The 20207-nt window shown below is 45.1% G+C and overlaps 1 protein-coding gene across 1 annotated transcript in view; it reads right to left on the reverse strand.

Annotated features, from left to right (window-relative positions):
* Positions 1–20207, reverse strand: part of LOC142255735 (uncharacterized) — a 115931-nt gene that overhangs the window by 15041 nt on the left and 80683 nt on the right. Inside the window, 2 exon segments of the mRNA XM_075327191.1 lie at positions 10513–10576; positions 15096–15248. Coding sequence (XP_075183306.1) covers positions 10513–10576; positions 15096–15248 — 217 coding nt within the window.

Here is a 20207-nt window from a genome sequence, read left to right on the forward strand (position 1 = left end):
GACCTGTGATGATGTCACATGGAGGGGTGGAGTCAGGGTCACATGATCAGCTCCTCAGTGTATACAGGACTCTGCTGTGCTGGTTGTCATGGTGCTGGATGAGGTGAAGTTTACATGTGGAGTCAGTAGGGATTTAGAGTGTGGATGTAGTAGAGCTGTGTTTGTAATGTGCAGGAGGACGGAGCCGCGTGTGGTTATATGCAGGGGGTGGAGCCGCATGTGGTAATTTGCAGGGGTGGGGCCACATGTTTATATGTGCAGTGGGGCGGAGCCACGTGTGTAATGTGGGGGGCTGAGCTGCATGTGGAATGTGTGGGGTGTGGAGCCGCGTGTCTAATGTGGGGGCGGAGTCACATGTTTAATGTGTGGGGAGGCGAAGCCACGTGTGTAATGTGGGGGGGGCGGAGCCACGTGTGTAATGTGGGGGGGGCGGAGCCACGTGTGTAATGTGGGGGGGCAGAGCTGCATGTTTAATGTGCAAGCTCAGGAGTGATTTAGAGTGTGGATGTAGCAGAGCTGTGTGTGTAATGTGCAGGGGGATGGAGCCGCGTGTGGTAATGTGCGGGGCAGGGCCACATGTTTAATGTGCGGTGGGGCGGAGCCGCATGTGTAATGTGCAGAAGCGGAGCTGCGTGTGTAATGTGTGGGGGGCAGAGCCGCGTGTGTAGTGTGGGGGGTCGGAGCCGTGTGTGTAATGTGGGGGGCAGAGCCGCATGTTTAATGTGCAAGGGTGGCGAAGCTGCGTGCGTAATGTAGGGGGGTGGAGCCACATGTGTAATGGGCGGGGGGCGGAGCCGTGTGTGGTAATGGCCAGGGGGTCGTAGCTGCATGTGGGCATGTGAAGGGGGGCGGGATTAGCGAGTAACCACGAGTAATCACAAAGGCTCTTATGTATATAGATATATATATATATATATATATATATATACAAGGTGGCCATAAAATAAGCTAAGGTGTTTGGAGCTGTGTGCAGACTGACCCAGTGCACAGAATTGACTGAAAATTGGTATGTATGCTATTCAAGGCATGGGGAATCGGAAGGCATCTTAAAAAATGTTATACCAAAACTCCCCACCAGGTGAAAATGTGGCGCTGTACAGTGAGCGAGCGGCCTAAAAACTGTGTGCCGATAACTGGAGATAAGGTAATGAAGCCAGTGGTAATCCAAATCCGGATAAATAAAATATAGCTTTTATTTTAATACATATAAAAACTGTGATCCATTCATTGCAAGGCAATAAAAATTATAGATGACAAGGGTGGAGGTGTAATATAAATGTATGGACTATGCGTTTCTGCAACTCAGGGTTGCCTTCATCATGATCCGGGTGCTAATTTCACCTTCTTCATGCAGAACTCCCTGGATTAATTGTCCAACATGATGAAGGAAAGATAAGCTGTCTTTTTTTGTATTTTTACGATAATTGGAGATGTCCCAATTGTTCCATAGACGAGCATAACTGTTCAATATGGCCACCATTATGCATGGTGATCATGTTTATCCTATGCAGAACATGCTCAATGCTTTAGAGTAACTAGTCTGGTGGGATGCTGCACACTTCCAAAATGATTCGGTCTGTGAGGTCGGCCAGAGTCTCGACATTTTTCTCTTTCAACTGTCCCCACAATCTAAAATCAAAAGGATTGAGATCGGGTGAATGTGGTGGCCATGCGTTAGGGAAGGAGCGGCTCAAAATCCTGTCATCGGGAAAACGTTCTTTACACGATTTGCGATGTGAGGAGGTGCTCCATGAATCATGAAGGTGGTCGTCTGGAGACAATGCCTCTGTTGGAGTTGTGGAACAACCTCTGTTTCCAGCATTGTCTGGTATCTCGCTGCTGTCAAAGAACAGGTAGAACCCCAGTTGGCATCATTTCTCTGGAAAAGAACAGTCCGAAGATGCATGATGAGGTGAAGTCACACCAAATAGTTACCTTTGGCCAATGCAGTGGAACCCCCTCAACCGCATGCAGACTTTTGATAGCCCATATGTGACAGTTTTGTCTGTTCACCATGGCATTCAGGTAAAAATGCGCTTCATCACCACAGAACATTCCATGGCCAATTACCATCCACTTCCACTCTCACCAGAAACATGAATGCAAATGTTATGTGGGTATCATTGTCACGAGGAAGAAGTTGTTGATGATGGCTAATATTGTACATTTATGCCCGCAAGACTGTTCGGAGAACTTTCTACACTGTGCTGTATGGGAGCCCCAATTGCCTGGACACTGGGTGCACTGCTATTCCCGGCAGGGTTGTTCGTGCCCTGTTCCACGATGGCAGTGGCAATGTCCTCCACAACCTCTCTGCTTACTGGCCGGCGACCGTGCCCTGGCTGAACACTCAGTTACCTTGTTGCCTCAAAATGTGTCATCATCTGTCTCAGCAAATTAACGGCCATTGGACCGCTATGTGTGTGAAGGTCTTTCAAATGACGAAAGGCTCTGAGTGCAGCTGTAGCGTTCCTGGCATTCTCATAAAACACCCGCACTAACATTGCACCATCCGGCAAAGAGTCAGGCATATTGCAGACTGGGTTGCAAGACACTCTCACTGTACAGCGCAACTTTTTCACCTGGTGGGGAGTTTTGGCATAAAAAAATTAAGATGCCTTCCGTTTCCCCATGCCTTGAATAGCATACCAATTTTCAGCCAATTCTGTCCACTGGGTCAGTCTGCACACGGCTCCAACACCTTAGGTTATTTTATGCCCACCTTGTATATATTATATATATATATATATATATATATATATATACATACATACATATATATATATATATCTACATATATATATATATATATATATATATATATATATATATATATATATATATATATATATATATATATATATATATATATATATATATATATATATATATATATATATATATATATATATATATACAGCCCAGAAGGCCTGGGGAGGCTGCCTGCATTGCTATACATGGAGGCCTGGGAAGGCTGGCTGCATTATTATACATGGAGGCCTGGGGAGGTTGGCTGCATTTTTATACATGGAGGCCTAGGGAGGCTGGCTGCATTATTATACATGGAGGCCTGGGGAGGCTGGCTGCATTATTATACATAGAGGCTGGCTGCATTATTATACATGGAGGCCTGGGTTAGATGGCTGCATTATATATGGAGGTCTATGGGGCTGCATAATAAACACGAAGGACACCTTATACATGGACTATAGGGGTGTATTATACATGGAGGTCTGGAAGTCTATGGGGATGCATTATACATGGAGGTCTATGTGGATGCATTATACATGGAGGTCTATGGTGCTGCATTATACATGGAGGTCTATGGGGCTGCATTATACATGGAGATCTATGGGGATGCATTATACATAGAGGTCTATGGGGCTGCATTATACATGGAGGTCTATGGGGATGCATTATACATAGAGGTCTATGGGGCTGCATTATACATGGAGGTCTATGGGGATGCATTATACAACATGAAGGACACGTTATACATGGACTGTAGAGGTGCATTATAGAAGGTGGAGTATGGGGCTGCATAATACAAAATGAAGGACACCTTATACATGGAATATAGGGATGCATTATACATGGAGGACTATGGGGCTCCATAATACAACATGAAGGTTTATGGGGTTGTGTTATAATACATATAGGACTATGGGGGCTACATTATAATATATGGAGGACTATGGAGCCTACCTTATACATGGGCTATGGGAGTGCATTATAAAACATGGAGGCCTGTGTGGTGCAGTATAATATATAGAGTACTATGGGGTCAATTATAATATATGGAGAACTATGAGAAATTCATTATAATAATTGGAGGGCTATGAGAGCTACTTTATACATGGAGGACTATGGGGTGAATTATAATACATGGAGGACTATGGAGGTGCATTCTAATATATGAAGGGTTACGTGGGACACTTTTTAATATATAGAAGGCTATGTGGGGGCTAATATAGTATTTGGAGAACTATATACAAGGGGGACAAAGACACAAGCAGGGGATGGGAACGTTTTGTGCTGAGAGAAAAATGTTCTTTTCCTCAGCACCCAGCTTTCCCATACTCTATCATACATCTTCTCTCAGCACTAGTGTTGAGCGAGTATGCTTGTCACTACTCGGTACTTGCACGAGTATCACTGTACTCGGTCTACTCGGCGGGGACCGAGTAATCTCGCGATACTCGTGCTGTACTCGTGGTCTTCATCCCTGCATGTTGGCGCTCTTTTGAGAGCCAGCCCTCATGCAGGGATTGGCTGGCAGACCACTGCAATGCCACAGCCCTGTTAGTTGTGGAATTGCAGTGATTGGCCGGCCTGCACAGCGTGACCGAGCCTTTATACCGGCGGGCGCGCTGTGCTCTGCTCACAGCCATCCAGACAGTGAGTGCAGGGAGAGTGTTGCTGCTTCAGGGAAAGGTTTGCGGCCCTTTATAGTTATTTCCGTAGCAGGGCTGCAAACAGTGTGACCAGAAGTCCTTCTCAGGACTATTGTAGTTGTATACAGGCAGGCAGGCAGGGTATATAGCCATTCCTAGTGGTTACCGTATACCAGCCTTCATCATATCTGGGGCTGGTGTACACAGTCTAAAACAGTCCTGATAGTGTCAGACTTCTCAGTAATTGTCGCTCCTAAACCTGTTAGGTTCTTAGTGCATCCGTGCTTGCATTTAAAAACCGCACGTGTGTGCCTGTCGGTGGCAGCGTACAGGTGCACGTTTTGCACAAACTAGTATATAACGCACAAGTCTAGTAAATAATACACGTCAGTCAGCAGTGTCTGATAGTGTCAAACCTCTCAGTAATTGTCGCTCCTAAAAACCTGTTAGGTTCTTAGTGCCTCCGTGCTTGCATTTAAAAACCGCACGTGTGTGCCTGTCGGTGGCAGCGTACAGAGGCACTTGTGTGCGTTTTGCACAAACTTGGGTATAACGCACAAGTCTAGTGAATACACGTCAGCACAGCATTGCAAAATGCGCAAGGGCGTTGTCAACGAACAAGGAAGTGGACGTGATGGTGGTGCAGGCAGAGGCCGAGGTCGTGTGCAAGCTCTAATTTCGCCACAACAAAGGGCCACATCTACTCGCTCGCACGTCCTGTCCCAAATTCTTGGGGACCGCAGCAGTACATCGCTCTTGAACCAAGACCAGTGTCAACAGGTTGTTAGTTGGATAGCGGATAATGCTTCCAGTCAGATTGGCACCACCACAAACACTCTGTCTTCCACACGGTCAAGTGTCAGTAGCCGTGATACTGCACCGCACATTTCAGAACCTGATCCTCCTTCCTACCACCAGGCCGAGTACACGTCCACGGACATTACTGATCCCACACTTGGACACTCGGAAGAGCTGTTCACGTTTCCATTCGCACATTCTGGCCTCTCGCCAGCTCCTGTTGAAGTGGGCCATGACGAGATTGTATGTACAGATGCCCAAATATTTGAGCAGCCACGTTCTCACGAAGTTGGCAACGTGTCTCAAGAAGGGGTGGACGATGAAGAGACACAATTGTCAGGAAGTCAGGAGGAGGAGCAGGGTGCGGAAGAGGAAGACGACGTGGTGGATGATCCAGTAACTGACCCAACCTGGCAGGAGGATATGCAGAGCGAGGACAGCAGTGCACAGGGGGAGGGAGGCGTAGCATCCCAACAGGCAGTAAGAAGCAGGGTGGTGGCTCCAGGCAGAAGTCAGGCAACCGTTCCCCGGAACAACAACACGACACAAGGTGCCTGTACAAATGTTAGGTCTTCCCGAGTCTGGCAGTTTTTTAAGTTGACTCCAGATGATTCTAAAAAGGCCATTTGCAACACGTGCTGTGCCAGCATCAGCAGGGGTACCAAAACTAGCAGCCTGACCACCACCAGCATGATCAGGCACATGTCAGCCAAGCACCCGACTTTGTGGGAAGTACAACAGAGTCGAGGAGCAGTGCTTGCTGATGTCACTGCTACGTCTTCGCTTGTTGTGCATGCGAGCCAATCCCCTGTCCATGCTGCCTGCGAACAAGCCTCCTCCGGCCCTGCACCTGCAGTTGCCTACGCAGAAATAACACCATCATCAAGCACATCCTTGTCCCAGCGCAGCGTTCAGTTATCCATTCAGCAAACCTTTGAACGCAGGCGCAAATACACTGCCAACGCCCCACATGCCACAGTTCTAAATGCTAACATTTCGCGACTGCTTGCACTGGAAATGTTGCCTTTTAGGCTGGTGGAGACAGAAGCATTACGCGACCTGATCGCGGCAGCTGTCCCACGTTACTCGGTCCCCAGCCGCCACTATTTCTCCCGGTGTGCCGTCCCCGCGTTGCATAACCACGTGTCACAAAACATCACACGTGCCCTGAACAACGCTGTTTCACCCAAGGTCCACCTAACCACAGACACGTGGACAAGTGCTTGTGGGCAAGGCCGCTACATCTCGTTGACGGCACACTGGGTTAATATTGTGGAAGCTGGGACCCAGTCTGAGCGAGGGACGGAACACGTCCTTCCCACACCAAGGTTTGCAGGCCCTACCTCAGTCAGTGTTTCACCCACACTCTACAGCTCCGGAATGTCATGCTCTTCAGCCTCCTCCTCCTCCTGCGCATCCTCATCCACTGTACCCTCCACACCAGTCACAAGCTGGAAGCACTGCAGCACTGCCTCGGCGAAGCGGCAACAGGCTGTGCTGAAGCTAATCTGCATAGGTGACAAACCCTACAATGCAGAAGAGCTGTGGACAGCTCTGAAACAGCAGGCAGATCACTGGCTCACACCTCTGAACCTAAAGCCAGGAAAGGTCGTGTGTGACAATGGCCGTAACCTGGTGGCGGCTTTGAGGCGAGGCCAGCTGACACATGTTCCATGCGTGGCCCATGTGCTCAACCTCGTGGTTCAGCGGTTTCTAAAGTCATACCCAGAGCTGTCTGATCTGCTGGTAAAAGTTCGCCGCCTGTCTGCACATTTTCGAAAGTCACCTACTGCTTCAGCCGGCCTTGCCGACTTTCAGCGCCGTTTGCATCTTCCGGCTCACAGACTGGTGTGTGATGTCCCCATGCGTTTGAATTCAACTCTGCACATGTTGGTCAGGATATGTGAGCAGAAGAGGGCAGTTGTTGAGTACCTGCATCACCTAAGCCGTCGGGAAATGGGTCAAACTCCACACATAACACCTGAGGAGTGGAGATGGATGTCCGACCTATGTACCATCCTCCAAAACTTTGAGGTCTCCACCAAGATGGTGAGTGGTGATGACGCCATTATTAGCGTCACCATACCGCTTCTCTGCCTTCTAAAACGGTCTCTGCTCAAAAACAAACATGATGCATTTTAGGCGGAGCGTGATGAGTTGGAGCAAGAAACAGTAGTGGGTGTGGGTGATAACACACAGCCCAGCCTCGTCTCATCACAACGTACAGTGGAGGACTATGATGAGGAGGAGGATGAAGACATGGAGCAACTCTCCGGCAAAATTGAGGATATGACATGCACACCAGTCATATCCTCGGTTCAGCGTGGCTGGCCAGAGGACAGGGTAGATGAGGAGGAGGAGGAGGACAGCATGTTCAGTCATCGTGTTGGTCAGGATACTGAAGTACTGGCTGTTAAGAGTCTGGCGCACATGGCTGACTTTATGGTAAGCTGCCTGTCTCGTGACCCTCGCGTTAAGAACATCTTGGCTGACAATCATTACTGGTTGGTAACACTGTTAAACCCACGCTACAAGGAGAACTTTATGTCTCTTATTTCCGAGGCGGAGAGGTCAGGCAAAATGCAGCAGTTCCGGAAGGCCATAGTCACAGAAGTAGGCAAAGCATTCCCCTCACAAAACGCTAGCGGCATAGGTCAGGAATCAGTGGACAACCAAGGCGTACAGCCGAGAGGGGCACAAGTCCAATCCGCCAGAGGTAGGGGAACAGTCTTTAAGATGTGGGACAGTTTTCTCAGCCCCTCACGTACCACAGCCCCTGAGGTGCGGGGTAGTGCCACAAGAAATCCTAAGTTTGCCCAGATGCTCAAGGAGTACCTTGCAGATCGAACAACTGTACTCCGACATTCCTCTGTGCCTTACAATTATTGGGTATCCAAGGTGGACACGTGGCATGAATTGGCTCTCTACGCCTTGGAAGCCCTGGCCTGCCCTGCCGCTAGCGTTTTGTCAGAGCGGGTTTTTAGTGCCGCAGGTGGAATCATTACAGATAAACGCACCCGTCTGTCAACTGAAAATGCTGACAGGCTGACTCTGATCAAGATGAACAAGGGTTGGATTGGGCCAGACTTCACCACACCACCAGCAAATGAGAGCGGAATTTAAAGTTTGTAACGGGAATTTGCCATGTACCTCCACTCACCCATGGGTACACACTTCTGGACTTTGGATAATCGCTAGACTGCTCCTCCTTCTCCTCATGCGCCACCATGATGACCGTTACAATAGTTAGGCCGTTGTTTCAGGTATACCCCCAGTGGTAAATTTTTTCGCCCATTCTTTCAGAATGGACATTACAACGACAGGAGACCCGCTCCTTTGCAATGGGAACAATGTTTTGAGGCCCTCATGCACATCTCTATCCAGGGACAATGGGGAGCCTCCCAATTTTTGGCTGCCCTGCCAAAGGGCTATACTACAATAGACCCACTTCCTTACAATGGGCACTTCAGGTTTACAGGCCCTCATGCACGTCTCTATCCAGGGACAATGTGGAGCCTCCCAATTTTTGGCTGCCCTGCCTAAGGGCTATACGACAATAGACCCACTTCCTTACAATGGGCACTTCTGGTTTACAGGCCCTCATGCACGTCTCTATCCAGGGACAATGTGGAGCCTCCCAATTTTTGGCTGTCCTGCCTAAGGGCTATACTACAATAGACCCACTTCCTTATAATGGGCACTTCAGGTTTACAGGCCCTCATGCACGTCTGTATGCAGGGGCATTGGTGAACCTCACAATTTTGGACTGCCCTGGCAAAGGAAAATACTACAAAGACTCACTTCCTCAAAATGGGCACATTAGACTCAAGAGGCCTTCATGTACGTCTCTTCTCAGGGACATCGGAATGCCACACACAATGTTTTCACGTAAAATCTTTCATGTAATCTCCAAAAGTAACATACACCAGCTCTATCTCACTATTGGGTATGTGCCCTTAACATTTCCGCCATGAAAATTCATTTTGGTGTCATTTTTGAAGGTTTTCTGGTGAGTCCTTAAAAATGGCGTAAAACGCGGACAAAATTGTTCACAGCTGTGACTTTTGAGTGATAAATGCTTCAAGGGGTCTTCCCCATGCTGTTGCCATGTCATTTGAGCACTCTTCTGAGACTTTTGTGACATTTTTAGGGTTTCTACATGCTGCCGGGGGTCATTTCATAAAAATACTCGGGTCTCCCATAGGATAACATTGGGCTCGGTGCTCGGGCCGAGTACACGAGTATCTTGGGATGCTCGGTCCGAGCCTCGAGCACCTGAGCTAAGTACTCGCTCATCACTATCTGTCATACATCTTCTCTCAGCACCCAGCTTTCCCATGCTCTGTCATACATCTTCTCTCAGCACCCAGCTTTCTCATGCTCTGTCATACATCTTCTCTCAGCACCCAGCTTTCCCATGCTTTGTCATACATCTTCTTTCAGCACCCAGCTTACTCATGCTCTGTCATATATCTTCTCTCAGCACCCAGCTTTCCCATGCTCTGTCATACATCTTCTCTCAGCACCCAGCTTTCCCATGCTCTGTCATACATCTTCTCTCAGCACCCAGCTTTCTCATGCTCTGTCATACATCTTCTCTCAGCACCCAGCTTTCCCATGCTGTCATACATCTTCTCTCAGCACCCAGATTTCCCATGCTCTGCTATACATCTTCTCTCAGCACCCAGCTTTCCCATGCTCTGCTATACATCTTCTCTCAGCACCCAGCTTTCTCATGCTCTGATATGGTAAAGCTGGGTGCTGAGGGAAAGATGTATAGCAAAGCGTGGGGAAGCTGGGTGCGGAGGATAAGATGGATATCAGAACATAGGAAAGCTGGGTGCTGCTAGAGGGATTTCAGATCATGGGAAACCTGGGTGCTGGGGGTAAGAGCCAAGTGTCAGCGTCATTATCCCGTAGCCCGAGTGTCGGTGTACGTGGGGGGGGGGGGCCAGGTCCAAACTTTGCACCGGGACTCATCAAACTCTAGATATGCCACTGCTCCCCAGTATATGAATGCAGTGAGAAAGTCTATGTCCGGCTCCGGTCACATCTGTGTTATTATACAGGAGCCACAATACAGAGCCGAATCCTCTGCTCCACAGACACCACTGACGCCTGATGGACGACACTGACGTGTAGAGGGGTATGATGGGTTATCCTGAGTTTCCATCATTCTGGTAGGAATAATGGCGCTGCAGGTGGAGCTGATTTATCCCTATGAATATTGATGTAATTGAGGCAGAGGTTCGGATATAGATGAGAATGGAGGCTGCACTGATATCTCAGGAAAAAGGAAGAATTAGGAATATAAACTTACCAGTCGTTGTTGTCTGGAGGTATTTCGATGGTCTGATTACCAAATATAAGGAACCCCATGATTTACCTACAGGAAAAATAATAATAATAATAATAATACAGACTGTAATGTAAACATCGTGTCTGTGCAGTGGAAGTTTTGACATTTTATTAAAGGATCACTGCAGCATTTTTATTTTTTCATTTTACTGCCCCCTTTGTCAGCAATCAGTAATGTGTGTAGAGTGTATTACAATTCTTATCAGTCTCCGTCTTTTGCTGTTTCCAGCTTTCCTTGTCTTGTTCTGAGTCTCATAGACTAAAGGGGGCATTACACACAGCGAGATCGCTAGCGTGCGTACCCGCCCCCGTCGGTTGTGTGTCACGGGCAAATCTGTGCCCGTGGCACACAACATCGCTAACACCCGTCACACTACTTACCTGCCTAGCGACGTCGCTCTGGCCGGCGATCTGCCTCCTTTCTAAGGAGGCGGTTCGTTCGGCGTCACAGCGACGTCACTAAGCGGCCGCCCAATAGCAGAGAAGGGGTGGAGATGAGCAGCCGGAACATGCCGCCCACCTCCTTCCTTCCTCATTGCCGGTGGACGCAGGTAAGGAGATATTCATCATTTCTGCGGTGTCACACACAGCGATGTGTGCTGCCGCAGGAACCACGCACAACCAGCGGCATGCACCATCAGCGATATTACAAAAAGTAGCGACGTGTCAACGATCAACGATTTTTGACGTTTTTGCCATCGTTGATCGTTGCTTCTTGGTGTCACACGCTGTGATGTCGCTAACTGCGCCGGATGTACGTCACTAATGACGTGACCCCCGACGATATATCGTTAGCGATGTCGCAGCATGTAAAGCACCCTTAAGATTGAAAAAGTGACCTCTGCTGCACACAGAAGACGCTGAGTGATCTGGCAGGAGGACAGAACTGCGGTCACATGATGGTGGAGTAGACTGGAGCAGCGCTGGAAACGGCAGAGGATGACGACTGGGAAGTATTCAAAATGGAGTAGAGAAGGGGTTAACGCCGCGCATCAGCCAAAATGAAGATGTGGAAATGTTGATGATAACGAACTATCTTTTTATTCCATAGGTCTACTCGTTTCGAGGTGAAACTAAGAATACTTAAGAATACTACTAAGAATTTGCTAAGTCATGTAGATAGAGGCCCGCTGATTTTTTTCTTGCAGTAGGTGGTTCTCTCGTACCAGATGTATATATATCTGTCATTTTGATCTATGTTTCACTTCTGTTGATGTACTGGTCCTGAGGAAGAGGTTTTCACCTCGAAACGAGTAGACCTATGGAATAAAAAGATAGTTCATTATCATCAACATCTCCACATCTTCATTTTGGCTGATGCGCGGCGTTCACCCCTTCTCTACTCCATTTTGAATGCTCATCCACGTGGGGCTGCAGCAGACACCAGTATCTCATGCGCACTAGTGGTTGTGACTTTCACAACCAAATTCGGTGAGTGTATATTCCTATATACCGTACCTTTCCATCTGATATTACACTATTAGCACTCCTTTATTTCAGATTTGGACTGGTAAGTATTGTAATAACCTCTACACACATTACTGATTACTGACAGAGGAGACAATGAAACACATCAGAGAGGTCCTGTAATCACATTTATCTCCATCTTACATTATGGAGTAATTTATAGTAATATGAAGGCGGCTGGAGTAGGATGAGTGGCACACTGTATAGTTTTTGGTGACTGACGGCATCCAGGAATATTGTCGCTGGGTAAAGTTTAGAAAATGTTTAGAATATTAATATTTTGTTATTTTATGTGGCGGTACAGTGATAATTTGCCACAAATCTACCTATGTTGTGTCCTACAATTAAAACTCCATGGAAAGTTGGATCCACCGCTGATAAAGACGTCATGTTTTGCTGTGGAATGACTTACTACAGGTATATCATTATCACTCATCATGTGAGACATGACTGGTAATCTGGTACAGCGGGCATTAATAGATATATGCATAGAGGGCCGCCATAGCCGTGGCACCCGCTCTTCCAGCCACCTGCCCCTTTAAGACTGCAGTGTAGAGCTTTGTGGCGCCGTGCAAGCCCTTGTTTGTGTGCGCGCACCACTGCAGCCTATGTCAGAGGTCCCTATGCTAGAGCCTTAAAGGACCGATGCTCCACTTTGTCCTTCAATACTGACGGCCTTTTAGGTGTGTGTCCATGCTCGCTCGGACATGGCTGCCGCAGCACACACAAGAGCCACCACGGTGCCCACAAGGCTCTTTCTTTCTGATGCTGGACAATGCCAGCATAAGAACATCCCTACCAGTCCTGGAAATCCTGGACTTCTACGTGTCCAACGCTCACCACCATACACTGGACACTTTAGCTCTAAATCCACCCTCATCTGGGTGAGATTCAGTATGTAAATTTTTTTACGTACATGCAGCAGCCATAATATATCTTATATAATTTATACAGTCTGCTGTATATACATTACATAACTGATGCTGCAACAGTGGTATGCACATTGCAGAGATGATACTGCCAGCAGTCACATTATCTGTACATATAGCAGTCTATATACATTATATAGGTGAAACTACAACTGCTGCATGTACATTATATAGGCAATACTATGGCTGCTGGCAGTAACATATTTGTAATGTATATACAGCAGTCACAGTATCAGCTGCATAATGTCTATATAGCAGTCTATATACAATATAAAGGTGATATTGTGGCTGCTGTATATACATTACATAGGGGAAACTGCCAGCAGTCACAGTATCAACCATATAATGTATACAGACTGCTGTATGAGCATTATATAGGTGATAAAGCGGGCCCTAACTCCAGGCCGTGATCATCAAAGAGTCTACTTCTCTGCAAGCTGCAAGAAGCAGAAAAGAGGACGGTGAGGAATGGAGGACAGGTGAGAAGAATATTTTTTTTTTTAATGTATATGTGAAGAACCGCATATTAGTGAAAATTACTACAAAATGGGACATTGCTGCAAGAAGAGGATCAGCATGGGCACATTACTATTACTATTACTACAAGGGGACAAGTATGGTCACATCACTATTGCTACAAGGGGACAAGGAAGGGAACATTACTACAGGATGGGGATAAGGATGGGGACATTACTACAGGATGGGGACAATGATGGGCACATTGCTAAAGGATGGGGACAAGGATAGCCACATTACTACAAGATGAGGACCAGGATGGGCACATTACTACAGGATGGGGACAAGGATGGGCACATTACGAAAGGATGCGGACCAGGATGGGCACATTACTACAGGATTGGGACAAGGATAGGCACATCCCTAAAGGATGGGGACAAGGATGAGAACATTACTACAGGATGGGGACAATGATGGGCACATTACTAAAGGATGGGGACAAGGAAAGCCACATTACTACAAGATGAGGACCAGGATAGGCACAATACTACAGGATGGGTCAAAGATGTACACATTGCCACAGGATTGGGACATGGATGGTCACATTACTACAGGAAGAGGACCAGTATGGCCACATTAGTACAGGATGAGGACAAAAATGGACATATTACTGCAGGATGGGGACACGAATATGGACATTGCAAGGATGAACACTTTACTTCAGAATGGGGTTAAGGATGGGCACATTACTATATTATAGGGACAGGGATGGGCATAATACTACAGGATGAGGACAATGCTGGGTATATTGCTACAGGATGGGGACAGGGATGGGCACATTACTACACGATGGGACACATTACTACAGAATGGGGACAAGGATGGGCATATTATTACAGGATGAGGACAATGATGGGCACATTGCTACAGGATGGGGACAAGGATGGGCACATTACTACAGGACTGGGACATGGATGGTCACATTATTACAGGAAGAGGACCAGTGTGGCCACATTAGTACAGGATGAGGAGAAAAATGGACATATTACTGCAGGATGGGGACAAGGATATGCACATTGCAAGGATGGACACTTTACTTCAGAATGGGGTCAAGGATGGGCACATTACTATATTATGGGGACAGGGATGGGCACATTACTATAGTATGGGGACAGGGATGGGCACTTTACTATAGGGTGGGGACAAGGATGGGCACATTACTACACAATGGGACACATTACTACAGGATGGGGACAAGGATAGACACATTACTAAAGGGTGAGGACAATTATGGGCTCATTGCTACAGGATGGGGACAAGGATGGGCACATTACTACAGGAAGAGAACCAGTATGGCCACATTAGTACAGGATGCGGACAAGAATGGACATCTTACTGAAGGATGGGGACAAGAATATACACATTGCAAGGATAGACACTTTACTTCAAAATGGGGTCAAAGATGGACACATTATTATAGTATGGGGACAGGGATGGGCACATTACTGTAGGATGGAGACAAGGATGGTCACATTATACAGGATGGGGACAAGGTTAGGGGCATGACAACATAAAATCAAAATTCACTGAGGGGTGTTATATTATGTGGGCTGATAGGGGTTGTGTGCCAGGGCTGCTTTTTGGTCCCAGTCCGGCCCTGCATATTGTCCAAATCCATCAGGTCATTATCTACCTGGAGACACCTCGAATGCAATCCGACAGCACAATCCTCTCCCCAAACTGTTTTTATGGACATATTCCTCTTTGACAGTAATGAAAAGATATAACGTGACCATATAAACAATTTTGAGATTGGAGGAATTGGTGGATTGTGCTGACAGAATCCCTGTAAGAAATGAAATTCCATAAGGAGCACATTACTGATATAATATATGCATGTTCTATAAAGCATAAAAAGATAATAAGAAAGATAAATGCTAGATAGATAGATAGATAGATAGATAGATGGATGGATACAGTAGATGGATGGATAGAGGGATGGATGGATAGAGGGATAGATAGATAGATAGATAGATAGATAGATAGATAGATAGATAGATAGAGAGATAGGTGATAAATAGATAGATAGAGGGATAGATAGATAGATAGATAGAAAAATAGATAGAGGGATAGATAGATAGATAGATAGATAGATAGATAGAGGGATAGATAGATAGATAGATAGTTTTGAGGGATAGATAGATAGATGGATGGATGGATAGAGGGATAGATAGATAGATAGACAGATAGATAGATAGATAGATAGGGGGATAGATAGATAGATAGATAGATAGATAGATAGAGGGATAGATAGATAGATAGATAGATAGATAGATAGAGGGATAGATAGATAGAGGGATATATAGAGGGATAGATAGATAGAGAGATAGAAGGATATATAGATAGATAGATAAATAGAGGGATAAATAGATAGATAGAGGGATAGATAGATAGATAGATAGATAATAGAGGGATAGATAGAGGGATAGATAGATAGATAGATAGATTTCATTACCTTCCTTCTCCTCCAGGTTCTCTTCTCTTTGGTCAGTGAGAGCAGCGGATCCTTTGGCTATAACCAGCATTGCTCCTGTATATATATTCTAGTCTCCACCCCCCCAATCCATCAGACTCTTACACTAAGTGCAAATAATTATCAAAGTACAGAATAGTTGTTTTATTATATTTCTTACTTAGTTGTTACTTGATGATCAGGATGTCTTGGTTTATACATATTTTATACATATCATTTTTAATGCTTTTTCTTGACTCTTACACAAGTTTCTGCACTTTGACTCCAGTATGAGAAAAGTGCAATAGAAATGTTTTTGTTCTTGTTGAATTTAATGATAGAATCATGTAAGCATTAAATCCTGTACTTAGAAAGAGGCAGACGTGTAACAGAATACAAATGTAACCCCTGCAGGGGGAGTATTGTGCACAGAGGCTACTGCACTTGGGGACAAGCCGACATTAACAACAGCAGACAATAAAGGAGTTGACCACATTCAGAAAAGTGAGCCGTCTAAAGTACCTAAAATAAAAAACTTAGCAGGTACTCTCTCTCCCTTGCTCCCCAACACTGCTGCGGTTCTCAGTGTTTTCCCTACAGCAATGATGCCAATGTGGGGGGAAGCTAGTCTTGGACCAGGGAGAGTGAGTACCTGCTAAGTTTGTTATTTTAGGTATTTGTGTTTTTACATTGCATCCCCTGGACTATAATTCCCAGCAATTCTTGCTCGTCTTTGCAATTTGGAAGAGAAGGATCAGCAGAGGAAAAAACAATTAGCTGAGCAAAGCAGAGGAAAAATGGAGGAGTAAGCTGGCTAGAAAGAACGAAATGGCAAAGTGAATGACTCCATAAGAAAGAACGTCAGCTGTTAGTTACTATCTGTATTGTAATGTCTTAGGTGTTCTTCAGGACTGTTATCTACCCCTATTTGGTCACCATATGGCACTAATATCAGTTTTGTGTCTTTGGATAGAGACTTGTTTTCAGGAGCAGCCCTGTAATCTATTGAGGCTATGCTGTACCCACAATTAGGGCATACACCTGTATTTGTGATCACAGTTACCTGGTTATGAGCCCACTCAGATGTTTCACTGAACCTCCAGCTATGCCTCTGAAGAGCAGTTCCATGTATACAGACAGTCAGGTTCCCAGCAGATGTCCACAGCTTTTTTATGTACCCAATAGTAGGATCCTGTAACGCACCACAAGTGCTCCCAGGTAGATGATCTCTGAAGACCCAAGCTAGATCCTGGTGTGACCTCAGATTTTCTGCCTGAAGGAATTAGATATTGCTTGGATATACATTGGAAGAGAAATGTTGATAACTTGTTTTTGCGCTTCTACTGCTCAAAATTTGATGACAAAACTGTTGCTGGGATCTGAAATATTATAGGTCCATGTAAGAATGCCAACATCTATGGAAACTGGAAAGAAAACTTGAACTGTGTTAACCTTTTACTGATGCTGAACATGCATGTTGGCTTTCTGACTATCATGCGGGCTCAGGAGTTGAGCCAGAATCTTTGCTGGCAGATGATGGCTGTGTTATGCAGCCATCATCTATCTTTATCAACCGCAAGAGGAGCAGAGGTCCATCTACTGCGGTCAATCTGTGACAGTGGCATTTACAGCACCTGCCCCAGGGGTACGCTGTTCTATCCACCCATAGATTGTTACAAATACCAGTGGTCTGCTACAGAGCCCTGTGCCTGTCATGCTGGCACCTCTATGAAAGCCAACCTGATTTATCAGCAGGAGATTATCACTCACTAAATACCATTACTGCTATGTCATCCTAAATATTCATGAACTTTGTATATTCCCGCCTCACCACTGATAGGCAACTTTCTGTCTATGCACAGTGTACACATAAAGGAGACAAACAGTGATGTGGGCTGGATTATACAGAATTTAGCATTCAAAAAACTTGTAGATCTTCAGCAAATTAACAAGGATTTTATTAAAACAGCATCAAGGAACCCAGTAAGTGACAAATTGCTGGAATCAGAGTCTCTGCATCTACGTTATGCAGCTCTCTGATGGGGTAAAAAAACAAAACCTGGTGACAAATTTCATTTCAATGCCTCTGTCAGTCTCTGACAATCCCAAGAAAGATGATTGCAAAGTGTCAAATAGGTGTCATATCATCGCTGCCCTATTAGTACTTCGGTGAGCCTCAATCACAGTCTCATAGGAGACTGTGATTCATCAGATGTAATGTGATACTGTGATATTGCAGTATATATAACAAGCAATCAGATGATTGCAGATTCAAGTTTTTGAGAGCAACTTAAAAACAAAATTGAAAAAAATGTTTTAAATATATGAATCACCCCTTTTTTAAGTTAAAAAAACAACCGTATATTCCGTATTTCAACCTCCGTTAACTGCTGTATTACCAAGTGATTTTCTGTTTATGAACTTTAATTATTCTTCCAGTTCTTCCAAGATCCTGAACGTTTTATTTTCCCATCTACATTGCTGTATTAGAGCTTGCTTATAATAAAAAAAAACGAAAAAAAAATATGTGGCATATCGAAATAGAACAAAATAAGTGTGGATAGATAGCAGCTATAGTGACAAAAAGAAACACATCAAACGAATACAGCAGCACTCTGTACAAAAGGATACATCAGCATTCTGTTCAAAAGAATACAGCAGCACTCTGTGCTAAAGAATACAGTAGCACTCTGTACAAAAGAATACATTAGCACTCTGTACAGAGGAATACAGCAGCACTCTGTACAAAAGAATACAACAGCACACTGTGCAAAAGAATACAGCAGCACTCTGTACAAAAGAGTACAGCAGCACTCTGTACAAAAGAATACAGCAGCACTATGTACTAAAGAGTACAGCAGCAGTGTGGACAAAAGAATACAGCAGCACTCTGTGCAAAAGAATACAGCAGCACTCTGCGCAAAAGAATACAGCAGCACTCTGTACTAAAGAGTACAGCAGCCCTCTGTATAAAAGAATACAGCAGCACTCTGTACTAAAGAGTACAGCAGCACTCTGTACAAAAAAAATCAGCAGCACTGTGGACAAAAGAATACAGGAGCACTCTGTGCAAAAGAATACAGCAGCACTCTGTACAAAAGAATACAGCAGCACTCTGTACAAAAGAGTACAGCAGCACTCTGTACAAAAGAATACAGCAGCACTATGTACTAAAGAGTACAGCAGCAGTGTGGACAAAAGAATACAGCAGCACTCTGTGCAAAAGAATACAGCAGCACTCTGCGCAAAAGAATACAGCAGCACTCTGTACTAAAGAGTACAGCAGCCCTCTGTATAAAAGAATACAGCAGCACTCTGTACTAAAGAGTACAGCAGCACTCTGTACAAAAAAAATTAGCAGCACTGTGGACAAAAGAATACAGGAGCACTCTGTGCAAAAGAATACAGAAGCACTCTGTACAAAAGAATACAGCAACACTCTGTACTAAAGAGTACAGCAGCCCTCTTTACAAAAGAATACAGCAGCACTCTGTACAAAAGAATACAGCAGCACTTTGTAAGTGCTAAGGTATATGCAAACATAGAATATATGAAATTTAAAAGCATTAATGATTTATGGAATATACTTAGGAAAATGAAACACAAAAAAGGAAGATTAGTATCCGCTCACCTGTAGCTGAGGGAGACCACTATATCCAGGACTTGTGCAGGGAAAAAGAAGCAGACTAAGAACTACCTTGTTCGAAACATGTCCTCTTGGCCACGCTCTGAACCATGTTTGGACTTTTTAATATGCCTTAGTACATTTTTCAAGTTTTAACCTGATTTTCTGGGCTTTGTTGCTGGAATTTCGGATTTTCTTAGGAAAATGAAAGTACTTAGTTCATAAATTGGCCAGTTTATGTGAGCCCATCAACCTCGGCAAGGTGGCCCTTCTTTGATGTGACCCTAACTTATTTCTTGCCTTTCCTATGTTTAAAGTCTACAAATATGTGGGTAGATAGGATCCAGTACTAATTAAAAACACCCTGGGGCAGATGGAAGAAGAGCACAGACAGAGAATGTGGCAGTGAATACCTCCAATAATATGGTAAAGAAAAATAAAAAACTATCCAGAATCTCTGATGTATCACTTTGATGGGCAGCATTTGGATGTTGAGCTCAGTTATTGTGGACTTTACATCACACAAACCAGGGGAGCAGAAGAACACACAAGACACCGGCTGTGGAGGTAAAAAGAGAGGAATTGGTTGTGCTAAGTATTTTAGAGACTTTTTTCAGAATTCAATATAGCAAAAAGAAGGAGCATATTGCCCTTTATTTTGATGGCAT

This window comes from Anomaloglossus baeobatrachus, chromosome 11 (assembly GCF_048569485.1).
Source record: "Anomaloglossus baeobatrachus isolate aAnoBae1 chromosome 11, aAnoBae1.hap1, whole genome shotgun sequence".
In the NCBI taxonomy this organism is placed as follows: domain Eukaryota; kingdom Metazoa; phylum Chordata; class Amphibia; order Anura; family Aromobatidae; genus Anomaloglossus; species Anomaloglossus baeobatrachus.